This window comes from Vigna unguiculata, chromosome 1, assembly GCF_004118075.2.
Source record: "Vigna unguiculata cultivar IT97K-499-35 chromosome 1, ASM411807v1, whole genome shotgun sequence".
NCBI lineage: Eukaryota > Viridiplantae > Streptophyta > Magnoliopsida > Fabales > Fabaceae > Vigna > Vigna unguiculata.
The window spans coordinates 35,493,025-35,505,920 of NC_040279.1; the positions used below are offsets into that span (position 1 = coordinate 35,493,025).

At 30.6% G+C, this 12,896-nt stretch overlaps 2 protein-coding genes across 2 annotated transcripts; one reads left to right on the plus strand and one right to left on the minus strand.

Annotated features, from left to right (window-relative positions):
• Window positions 1-2,437: 2,437 nt before the first annotated feature.
• Window positions 2,438-3,579, plus strand: LOC114195743 (protein YIPF5 homolog). The gene has a single exon (XM_028086253.1). The coding sequence runs from the start codon at window positions 2,612-2,614 to the stop codon at window positions 3,356-3,358; it is 747 nt and encodes a 248-aa protein (XP_027942054.1). The 5' UTR covers window positions 2,438-2,611; the 3' UTR covers window positions 3,359-3,579.
• Window positions 3,580-10,359: 6,780 nt separating this feature from the next.
• LOC114180956 (protein TERMINAL FLOWER 1-like) lies at window positions 10,360-12,067 on the minus strand. The gene is made up of 4 exons (XM_028067257.1): window positions 11,776-12,067; window positions 11,502-11,563; window positions 11,029-11,069; window positions 10,360-10,905 (listed from the first exon to the last, which is right to left on the minus strand). The coding sequence occupies exons 1-4, from the start codon at window positions 11,974-11,976 to the stop codon at window positions 10,688-10,690; spliced, it is 522 nt and encodes a 173-aa protein (XP_027923058.1). The 5' UTR covers window positions 11,977-12,067; the 3' UTR covers window positions 10,360-10,687.
• Window positions 12,068-12,896: the final 829 nt, after the last annotated feature.

A 12,896-nucleotide genomic window follows, 5' to 3' on the forward strand; every position in this document is an offset into this window, starting at 1 on the left:
TTTTTATTTATTTATATATATTTATTTTACATGTTTTATATTTTTTTATAAAGTATTATACACATCATGTTGATTTTTGTCCAAAATAAAGAATTAAATAAATCTAACTTTTGATTTAAAATATTTCATTATTATCCTCTTTTTATGTTTTTTCACACTTATAATACTAGTTTTACATTTCACACAATCGAAATCGTGACGGGATGACTAACTCAAAAAAATAAAAGTATTTTAAAATAAAATACAATTTTTGGGAGTCACTACTGTAGTTTGTTTTGAAAAAACTATGCAAAAATCGTATTTTGAATCCAAGAGTCGGTTACAGTGTAGGGAATGTATTAACATCTTATCAAGTTTGTTCGAAGGCGATACCTTTAACTACATACACAAAGATGATGTGGTTTTAAAGATATTTTATTTTTTCCAAAAATAATAAGAAAATAATATATATATATATATATATATATATATATATATATATATATATATATATATATATATATATATATATATATATATATATATATATATATATATATATATATATATAAGCTTTTGTGGAGTCTAACAAAGATGATTCTTGGCTCCTACATGTATCTCTATTCATAATAGATATCTTCCTCAAACACATTACCTTCAATGTATAAATCAATATATATCGATTAAAGTTTCTTTCTTTTTGTTTTTGTCTTAATGTTTTTTTCTATTCAGATGGTGGGCTAGGGATTTAAATGTTTCATCCAATTTACCTTTTACACGAGATTGGGTGGTAGAATGTTATTTTTGAGAATTGGGAATGTACTTTTTGAGCCACAATATTCTAGATGGATAACAATAAAATTAGCAACTTTAGGTACCATCGTTAATGACATCTATGATGCTTTTGGAACAATAGAAAAACTTGAGCTTTTCACCAATGCAATTGACATATTTTTCAAACTCAAAAGTACTTTCGCCGATGTTTGAACTTTGTTAATGAAAAATATTAAGATATTTATTAAAATAATAAAGTTCTTGTTGAATTTAATAAATTAATATATTGTACGAAAAATTAATTAATAATATAATATTTATAAACATCTAACATTTTCTAACATTTTCTATCAGCAAGTAAATAATATATTAATAATGAAATCTAATTAAAAAAAACTTGAAAAACTAACTCTATAATTAAAATTGTACAAAGTTATTGGATTGAAAGAGATTTTAAATCATTTTAAATTATAATTAGTTTTTTTTTTTATTTTAAAAAATTAAAAGCTAGTTTTAAAAGTACTAATGAAGTAAGTTCTAATCTTCTTATTATCTCCTTAAATTCTCCAACTCTTTACAAAATAAACAAAAATAAGTTCTAACCTTCTCATTCAAAATAGACTCATAGTCTCGTATACTTCTTTTAAAACTAAAACACAGGTATACATTAATAAGAGATTTCAAGGTACACATATTAAAAGCAGCTTGTGACGGACGAAATACTAAGATTTTGGTTTTTAGAAGAAAAGAAGAAAAAAAAATATTTGCAAAGATGTTTTTGAAATAAAAATTGAAATTTATAAAATAAAAACATTCTTTACACTTGAAAACTTATAGCTTAACAAAATATATATTTATTTAATATATAATATTGTTTTAAAGAATTATTTTGTTTACCTTCAAACAAAATTGTTTATATTGACATTTCAACCGGTCACTCAAACATAAATAAGTTATATAACAATAATAATAATTCATTATAAAAGTAATCGATCATTAAAATAATCTAAATTTTATTAGAAAAATTATGTTTAAAAAGTATTCGGCCCAATGTTGGGTTTCAGATCCTGATGGCAAGCTTAGCCCAGTGGTATTGAGACTTCGGCCTTATTGTTTGGTAATTAAATTTAGAGTTAATTATGTTTTAATTTCTTATCTTTACACATAAATTTTAAAATTAGTCTATTTTGAAATTTTGAATCAATATATTCTTTCATTTTTTGAAATAAGTAGATTTAGTTATTTTAATCAAATTTTGGCAGGTTTATTTGATGTTTTGTATACATTTCAATATTGTATTTGAGTTATTTATGCTGATTAACATATTTTTGTTTTAATGTTAAGTCAAATACTATTATGAAATGCGTTTGAAATGTCAAATCAGTTTAACAAAATCTGATTAAAAGAACTAAATTCACGCGTCTCGAAAGATAAAAGACTAAATTAATCCAAAATTTTAAAACGGACTAATTTCAAAATTCACTAAAAGTGAAAGAACAAAATCATATTTAACCCTTAAATTTATGGCGACCAGAGAAATATCTCAGTAGAGAAAAAAAACTAAGAAAATGATTAAAAACCTCTAAGAGATATAAGATAAATGACCTCCTAGTAATTGACCATTTATAAATTCAATTTTAAAATCAGAAAATATTTCTTAATAGTTATAACATTTTTCTTGTAAATTAAGTTAACCTTTAAGGTTTTCAATGGAACGAAACCACGAAAAAGGTTCCAATATCGCCGTGGTATGCACTCATACAATTGAACAACAACTAACCCCAAATCTATAGATCGAACCTTCTCAAAACCCTAATTCCACCGCGAAATTATTTTCCTTCAACCAGATCTCAATCCCATGGCCAATAAAGAGTTCAAAGTCCCGCCGGTGGCTTTCCCCTCCGCCGGAAATCCCGGCGGCTCGGCACCACACCTCCAGCAGCGGCGCATGCCCGCGCCGCCGTTCCAACCGAACTCCGGCATTCCATTCATGTCCTTCGACATAGGATCCGCCACGGCTTCCACCTCCTCTGGACCAATCTACACCGGCCCCTCCGTGGGCGGCGGTGGCTCCGCCAACTTCGACGATGAGGAGCCCCTTCTCGACGAGCTCGGGATCCACCCGGACCAAATCTGGAGCAAAATTAGATCTGTTCTGAACCCGTTTCGCGTCAACCACACGGTTCACAAAGACTCGGATCTATCAGGTCCAATTCTCCTCTACATGTCATTTTGCCTCTTCCAATTGCTGGCGGGAAAGATCCAATTTGGCGTGATCCTGGGCTGGATCGTTGTGTCTTCCATTTTCCTTTACTTCGTTTTCAATATGCTAGCCGGTCGAACAGGTAATCTCGACCTGCACACCTGCACCAGTGTCGTCGGTTACTGTATGTTGCCGGTGGTTATTTTCTCCGCGCTCTCGCTCTTTTTACCAGTCGACGGGGTCATTCGCCTTTCGGTCGCTGCGATTTTCGTGCTATGGGCCACGAGGGCTTCCACGGGTCTCGTCGTTTCTCTCGCAGATGGCGGGGATGAACATCGAGGATTGATTGCGTACGCGTCTTTCTTGATTTACACTCTGTTTTCGTTGCTTGTCATATTCTAGGGATGTCGATGGCACTGAGATTTTTGGATCCTGTTCCCATGGTTTTAGTTCTTCCTGCATTATGAACCTTGTAGTTTTTTGGTGCAGTCATATTATGGTATAGAAAATGGAGTTATTAGTTTGATTTAATGTCTGTGTTTGAAAAGTTTTTCCTAGGTTACATGCGTGCGTGTTGTGAAGGCATATATATAAATATATATTTAATTCATTTTTTGTTCTGATTTTGCAAGGCTATTGGTAAATCTTCTTGCAATCACGGTGTTTGTATGTGACTGAGTGGTGCTAGAACGAATGTCACAAGTTATTAGCAAAGCAAATTGTGTGCTTATCTAAATTAGAGGTGGTTGTGTTTAGGCAAATGATAAACTTAAATACAATATTATTAGTATTATTCTCCAATTAGAATTAGAGTTGGAGTTTCGCTTAAGTAATCCACGTAATAAAGGATTCTGTAATGAGGTGGCTCTCCAAATTTAACTAAAGAAAGACACTAGTACTACATCTAAGTGTTGTCCTTTAGGTAAATAGCTTAATCAAGCAGATGTTGAGCTGTTTGGTGTAAACAACTTGTACTTGTGTGTATAAATTAGTTTTTGTAAAGAGGAAATAGGTTCAAATTATTTTTCATATAGGTTGTAAGCTGTTTCACAAGTTAAAGTTGAAGAACTTATTGAAGTAAGTTGAAAAAACAGCTTATAAACATGTTATGATCTGATTTTCTAACCTTTTTCACATACTTATACAACTGCATATGTTATTATAATATAAATTTAGATAAGCTGTAAATAAACTCTTACGAGTGCATCCTAGTCAAACAGTTTGGGCTATTCAATTTACCTTCACGAGAGATTCAGTATGAATGCTTAGTGACCGTAGCTTCTAGCAATGCTGCTGGGCGGGGATTTCAACACGGAAGTAACATGATTTTGTGTGCTGGAGTTATGACTATTTGTTTGGGAGCAAGAAGAGGCTGTTATAAATGTATACACTAGAAGGAACAAGATAGCTATTAGTTGATTGGAAGTTGAGTATAAATACGAGGGAGATATTGGACAAAGAGACAATTGTATTGTAATAGAAAACCGTATTTAGTTTTAGGGGGCATTTTCCTTGGAAGGGTGTTTCTAGGCTGTTGTGAAGTGATACCCTTTATTTAATTCTCTACTAAGACTCACCTTCTTTGGTTAATGTCACCTATGAAACATCAACTTTAACACATACAAGGCATGGTTAATATCCAAAATAGAGGATACGGGAACACATCTATATATAATCAACTCGGCAGAAACCTTAATTAAGAATTAAGATTTATATTTATATAACTCACATTCTAAAACCAAAATTATTAAGCTTTATAATTTTCATATAATGATGACTATCTCAGATGAAGTACCAAAAAAGACATCTCTTGACAAGAAGTAATTAAGTTTTATGAAAATGAGCTTGACTATAAAATGCTTTGATTCTTCCGATGTTTATCTTTTGGGCTTATCACCTATGAAACATCAACTTTGACACAGACAACAGGAGATGACTAATGTCCAAAATATAGGATTCGAGAACACCTCTATGTATACATACATATAATTAACATGACAAAAATCCTAATTAAGATTAGGAGTCATACTTATATAATTCATATTCTAAAAACATAGTTGTTAAGCTTTATAATTTTCATATAATGACGACTCTTAGATAAAATACCAAAAAGTAATATCTCTTAATAGTTACAAGAAGTAATTAAGTTCTGTGAAAATGAGCTTGACTATAAAATGCTTTGAGTCCTGCAATATTTATAATGCAAGTTGATATTTCTATGATAGGAGTGTCTTGAAAGTCTTTAGCCCCCAACAAACCAACAAATAGGTATTAGTTTCAGTCATTCTCAAAGCCATGGTAGAAATGTGTCCGTGTTATACTGAGTGTTTCGGTCTAAAAGAATAACAAGTGTCAGGCGTGTGTCAAAGACATAAAGACATGTGTAACAAGTGTCATGCCAGACACGCTGACACACTGCTCTATAGGGTATTGGTGTTTCTTAGCTTATCGCTATTTAACTGGGGTATATAGTTCTTTCCTTTGATGGTGATATTTGCTTGTTACGTTGATAGATTGTTTTGACAACATACCTTAACATTCACCATGATTATGATGGATGAAATGTACTTCATAAGTAGCATCTGGAAAAGCTGTAGAGTGTTGCCTTTATGTTGAAGGAGCTTTAAGTATGGTAATGCAGCTTGAGACTTGGATTGTCACAAATCTTTCACTATCAAAGTTTTCCATGTGCAAAGTGACCTTTAGGTTCGAATTTCATTTTGATGTTCATTTGCCAGCTTGCGAAAACATTCTGAAATCTTGTTCTCAATGTATTGTAATCCTGTAGAAAATTTGATTGTGATGTTATCTATGAAATTTAGTAGTTTGCAGCATAGATATCACAATTTTAGCTCTTAGAATTGAGTTTAAGAACTAGTTCAATTTCATAAAGCTAACTTGTAACATGCTAGTGATATATGACCATGCTAGTGTGGAGGTGCACCACGTTGATATGGTGTAGTTGGATTGTTTGAACTTGCTGAAAAACGAAATGATGTTTTCAAGGTCCATGCATAACGGAGCATGGGTCGGAAGGATACCAGAGCCTTTAGTGCTGCTTTAGCTCAACCATCTACCCCACCCCCAAGGGTTTGGCTTGCACGAAGTGAGTATAGGGAAGAAGAAAATACAAATAATATATATTCAATTGTTTAATATATAATGGGGGTGGAGAAGAAAACAATGGGGGTGCAGGAAGAAGCCCTAAGAATTATCTACAAGTCTGCGAAACTAGTATGCGTGAACAAAATATAAAATAATAATTTATACAAAGTAACAATAATTTTGTTTTAATATTTCACTTTTTTGTTGCATCTCATGAGTGCATCCTTGACAAGAAAATTGAATCAAACTAAGTAAACATAAAATTAAAATCTATATCAAATAAATATGTTAAAGTTAAACCATTCATGAATAAAGAAAGTATAAAAACAAATTATTGCGTGAATTATAAGAAAACTATAGCAAGTTATCAATATTAGATACAAACAATAGAACTAAGATTCCAACATAAAGTGACAAAATAAAATAAAAGAGTTTTATTTGACTTAAAAATTAAAATATGATAATTTTATTTTTGCGGGTTATGCAGACTAGTTCATTCTCCACACAGGCTACATGTTATAAGAGGTAGACCTAAATAGGTGAATAGACTAAATTACTGTCCGTACGCCAACGATCCATATAACTAGCCTAGGATTGTCTTCCTACGTTGTAAAATTTGTAAATTCATGATATGCTGATAGATAACATAAGTTACTTCAAAATATTCTATGCACTTAAACAAAAGTATCTTTCCTGTGAAACAAACAACAGAAAGTTTCAGATGATGATCAATGTTTAAATATTACATTGGAAATTTTACATTGATGAATAAAAAGGACTAATACGAATAATAAAATTTAAGTAATTATATTTTTAGTTTAAGACAATGCAGTCTATCTTTATTTTTTCTAAACAATCTTTCACTAGTTAATATTTGTACTGGGTGATAATAGAATTTATCTTCAATTCAAAATGAGACACGATGAATTTTAAATCATATTTATTAACTTATAATTAAATACATTAAGCTTGGCCTGGATAGTATAAGATGTAAACATAGAAAACAAAGCTCGAAAAACGATAAACAAAAAATAATAAAATGTGAAAAACGAAAAAATAATTTGTGCCAGACTTTAGAATATGAAGAGATTTGGAAAGAAGTAAACGTTAATAATATATGTATATTTTTAAACATAAATAATAAATAATAACAATATGAAAATTAAAAATAATATGAGATATATTTATCACCCAATCTAAACACACTATAAATAGTGAGATAATTTCAAGAAAATAAACAAAGAATGTAATTTTATAAATATACACACACATATATATATATATATATATATATATATATATATATATATATATATATATATATATATATGTATGAATATGTATAATATTTCAATTCCGTAAATAAAAATTATATTATTCATATAAATTCATTTTTGGGTTAAATTGTTTATAAAAAAAATATAATTAAATCCAATCGAAAAATTCATGTTACAATGTCTTTAACAGTTTCAATATTGCTTTTGGTTCAATTTTATGTTTTGTATTATTTGATGAGTATAGTTTTATTTTGTTTTCCTCTTAGAATTAGCTCATGTGTAATTAAGGCATTTCTTATGGGTGTAAAAAAAAAGAAATCCATACTTGGAGATACAAGTATAAGTATATAAGTATAAGTATACATGCATAAAATTTCGTAACGCGTAAAGAATGAATACTGTGAATGAATATTTACGGGTAATGGGTACACAAATTTTCTATACTTGTATGTTAATAGAGCGGTTACGATTATGAATATCAAAGTATCTGTACTTATAGATATCTGTATCTAATATATTTAAATTTAAATTAAAAAAATTAAAAAGTCATGATTAAAACATTAATACATTGATTTTGAATATGTTATTTTTATCAATTGATTTTAAAAAATCTCAATTTTTTTATAAACTATCATTTAATATTATTTAAATTGGTTATTTGAATTTATAATTAAAATATGTTGTTAAATATTTTAATTTTTTTAAATATTCATGACTATTAAAAAAATACGCAGATACTTCATGAAGTAGGTAAAAAAAAAATTTATCGAGGTACGAAAGACAACTGTGTTACCCATGGGTATTCACGGATAAAATCCGCAACGAGTAGAAAACAGATAATAAAAATGGATACCCGCTATCCGCGGGTCATGTATTTTTGATACCTGCATTTTAACGGGACGGGTACGGATATCATAGTATCTGTACCCGTGGATACCCGTACCCGCTAAAGTACCCCCCCTCTCTCTCTCTCTCTTTCACACACACACACACACACACACACACACATATATATATATATATATATATATATATATATATATATATTAGTAAAAAACATTATGACATAATTTTTTCTAAGTTACACATCTTGTCTTGTCTTCATTTTTCCAACTTCAAGTGTTGGTACATTGTCCTTTTTAGGTACATCTCTTAACATCCTTCTCTTTCCTTTCTTTAAAATTGGACATATACATCAAACCCTATATAGACAATGACGTTTATGGTATGCTTGTTGTCAAATAATGGAATCAAAATAAGAATACTTTGCATGTGGCAGTTGAGTTTTATTATTTGTTTACTTTTCAGGGATCAATCGGAGGAAGTGAACTTGTTAATCAAAACACTAATTAAAGAATTTCCATTGTGTTGAAAGTTATTTTATATTTATTTTTATAATTATTTGGACTTGTATGAACTTGAGTTTATTTGAACTTTATTTAAAATTTATGATAGTGATATATTTTATTTTATTTTATTTGAATTTATGATTAAAATTTATTTTTTAAATAATTTTGTAAATAGTCGTGGGTACCCGTGGATACCTGCGGATATGAAAAAAATAGGTGGGTACCCGCATAATAGATACCCGATGGATATTGGTACAGGTACGAGACATATCTTTATCCAATGAATAGGATACGGGAGAGCTACTACTTATACCCTACCCACCCCGTTGACATCTCTAGATGCAGTTCTCCACTTGTTTCTGAGATAAATTGATTCAATGTATAAAGCTACTAATTTAGTAAGAGTAGAAGTTCAAATTCTAGAAAAATATAAAATTAGATATTTAAATAATTTGAAGAACAAATTTTTTTAAAAAAATTCAATTCAGAATTTGTTTCCATGAAAATCAAATTTCAAATATTTTTATATTTCTTCTAAAATAAATTTTCTTAAATAAATTTCTATACCTTTTCTATTTTCAAATTTTATGAATTTAAATTGAAATTTCTATATTTTGCTATATTTTTAAATTTCTATATTTTTATTTTTTTCTAAATATTTAATAAATTTTAATAATTTTCTATTTTATAAATTTTAATTAAAATTTTTATATTTTGTTATATTTTTATTTTTCTATATTTTTTGAAACAAAATATTTATATTTATATAATTTTAGATGTTGTTTTTATATTTCTTTCAAACAGAAATTTATAACTTTTCAAACAAAAAATAATAATTAAACTGCATCTAAGAAAATAAAATATACATATGGTATAATAATAATAATAATAATAATAATAATAATTATTATTATTATAATAAAAGTAAAGGATAAAAACAAAACTAGAAATCTCGATATCTTTTTAGTTATAAAAAATACATTATATTTGCAATTTCTTGTGGTTTTTTACCTTTCTTTTTACAATCTAGTCTTATGTTTTTCATAGATCACCCATTTGAATCAAGAGCGTGGCACAATGATTTTTAATTATGCCGCAGATCTTGACTTAGTAAACCTGAATGCTTGAACTGCAGCATAAATACGTATGCAATACACTCCTTGACAGCAAACATACGTATATCATATATGTCTTTATTATACTGATTTCAAAGTAACATCATTTAGTCCTTCATAGATTAAGGCTTCCTTAGCTTTTCTGTCTAGATTTGGTTTTCTGATACATTTGATCATTTTAAAAAATAGTTCTACATGTTAAAGTTTTGTGAGAAAGCTGTTTAATCTGCATTTAGAAGAGTACAAAATGGTTCTCAAAAACACACTACTAAACGGTAATTCATGTCACATTTTTCTTTAGCAGACGGTGGAAATTAATGGGTCTTGAAGGGTCAATCCATCAAGTTAGCAAAAAGCATATGTCAAAGAGGAGGAACCGAGAATAAGATGAAAGTTTTGGCATCTGAGTGGAGAAACAAAGAATAACACATAATTTATTAATACTTTAACGTAGTTGTGAAAGTTGTGAAATTGAAGCAGTGAGAAGGAAGAAAGAAGGAAAGGATAGAAAGAAAGGAAGAGAAACCCTAAACTAATAAAGGAAAGGAAACGACATGGAGCACCAAACCTCTTATTGGTTTATATAAGATCACCTCATAGGAGTATCCAGGAGGTAATAATAATACAACGTAGTACACTATATAATACAGAAGGTACACATTGGATGGGAAAGTAAAAACATAGCACACACACTAGTCAAACTAGAAAATGATTCACTTGGTTGAGCGAGTTATTTGAGGCACATGTGAGGAGGATTAAGAAGTTGCAGTACTGAAACTCGTTGTACTTTTGGCTTTATTCAAACTACTACTTTGGTGGTTGCAGTGGTAAATAAGAGCAAGCAGGAGCAGAAGCTATAGCTATAGGAACTATAGGTATAGGAAGCTAGCGTCTTCTTGCAGCCGTTTCCCTCTGTGCATTGAAGTAGACAGCAGCCACTGGGAGGCCAAGCTCGTTCTGTGCTGCGAAATTGCGTGTGTTGAAGTGATCCCTTGAACTAGGTGGAGTAACACACTGTCTACGCTTTTGCTTGAACAGGACAAACACAAACCTATGAATCCCAATATTAGGTTTTGGGATCTCATAGCTCACCAACTCTTTCCCTACAAAAGAAAAAAACATCATTTTTCATTTGTCAGTCTCTCTCATCATGCATCCGATCACCACACACACAGCAAGTAAGTTCCCACATTTTTCCTTCTAATCAATCATTTACATCAACCTACCAAATGTAGCATCTGTTGTGCCTGGAATGTCTGTCACTATCCTGCAAAAAACAAAATTATTGTCTGTTAGATACCTAAGAATCGCTACTTTACCTTATATCTCCTATGCAGTTCTGTTATGTTTGTTGTTCAGTCACCGAGATTTATTCACCCTTTAAAACTGTTTTTGGTTTTAGGGTGGGTGGAGGAAAACGATGGTAGCTGCAACACCTTACAACTTTTACAGAATATATACACAAAGGTATGTATATGTATATGTATATGTATACATGTTTGTTACCTCTGTTGTTTGATGCGATGAAAGGAATGCATATGTCTTGCAAAATTTTTAAACTTGATCAAAGACACACACATCTAACAAGAATGTCGGATGGTTATATAACCGGTTCATTACTTTCAAAATGTTTTCATTTAAGTTGTTTAGGGTGGGTGGGTTTAAGTTTAAACAAAGTTTATCTTTGTGTTAAGTATACCAGTGCAAGTGTTCTCTCAGATAAGGGTCACTAGGGCCTGGAACATCAGGGTCTGTCATGATCTGCGCCAAAAAAGGGAGACATTAGTTTAATGATTCAGTGTTTGTTTTGTAAAGGGCAAACTTTCATTAAAAGAGACATAATGCGTGAGCATGATTAAAGATATATATGACAACAAATAACAGCTGAAGCATTATTTTCCTTTTTTAAAAGCTTTAATTTGGTGTTTAAAGAAAAAGAGGAAGAAGAAGAGAGAAGGAAAAAAAATAGATACCAGTGTGAAAAAGGATCTCATATCACCACCCTCAATCTCAACCTTGGGTTTGATGTTGATAGATGAAGGGAAAAACTCATGGCCATTGTAGACTTGCTTTTTGTTATAACTCACAGTCATTTTTGTGCTTGTGGTGAAAGAGTCAAGAACCTCTCCTATGACTCTCCCCACTATAAGAGGTTCTAAAGGCATTCTTGCCATTGCAAATAAGGGTAAGAGAACAAAGTTTAGAGAGTGAAAACTGAAGAACACAAGAACACAACTTGATAGTCCTGCTCAGAAACCAAGTGTGAGCTCCATATTTATAATGTCTTCCAAGGTAGAGTGTTTCACCCTCCTTTAAAATATGCTGCAATTACATAATTTAGATTTAGAGGAAAAATACAAAAAGCTAAAATAAAACATGGTTATTAATAAATCAGGTGCATCCGTGCAGGTTCTGCCAACACTCTTAATATATATTAATTTGGCACATTTCATAATTGCCTTTGGGTCGACTAGGATGTTTGTGCTGAAAAATCACATTACTCATGAATGTGACAAATTATCCTTTCCCTTTTCCTCTCTCACTCACACACTCTTTCTCTCTCTCCTGTTCATAAACACAGAGATGATGGGTCCCTTCGAATAGGTTCTTAATTGATTGGCTCTACACAGATGCATGGACTTCTCACTCAATAAAGCATTTTTCTTTATAATTCTTATATAACATCTCTTTCTTGTCTACACCGCAGTTGTAAAAAATACGAAAGAAAGAAAATTCCTGTTATTTTTTTTTCCCTTTCCTAGGTCGATCAAGTCAGAAAAAGCATCATGTGTAATCCTGTTTGTGGGTCCTTTCCCTTGCAAGTTGATAAGCCTCTTCCCTTTTATTAAACTAAAAGCATAAAAGGGAAAAATTCTGAGAAACGCTGGCTGGCTAGGCTTCTTGAACAGCACCCACATTTTTAGCATTAGTTCCATGAATTTGCAGGAGTTTTTGGTGTATGCCTTGCGTGGAGAACCTTCCTTAATTGCATGCACACAAAATACAAATTTATGTTTGTGGGTGTGTGTGAGTGATTCTCCATTTTTTCTTCTTTCTTTGGAAGATTCTTGAGGAAGAGAGCATAATTAAAGGT

Bases quoted from the DNA above. Each gene is read 5' to 3' on its own strand.
- LOC114195743 (XM_028086253.1), top strand. From the start codon at position 2,612: ATGGCCAATAAAGAGTTCAAAGTCCCGCCGGTGGCTTTCCCCTCCGCC.
- LOC114180956 (XM_028067257.1), bottom strand. From the start codon at position 11,976: ATGGCAAGAATGCCTTTAGAACCTCTTATAGTGGGGAGAGTCATAGGA. The intron at 11,564-11,775 runs GTATCTATTTTT...TTTTTGGCGCAG, and splicing joins TGAGATCCTTTTTCACACTG to ATCATGACAGACCCTGATGT. The intron at 10,906-11,028 runs GTAGGTTGATGT...TTTCTTTTGTAG, and splicing joins CACAACAGATGCTACATTTG to GGAAAGAGTTGGTGAGCTAT.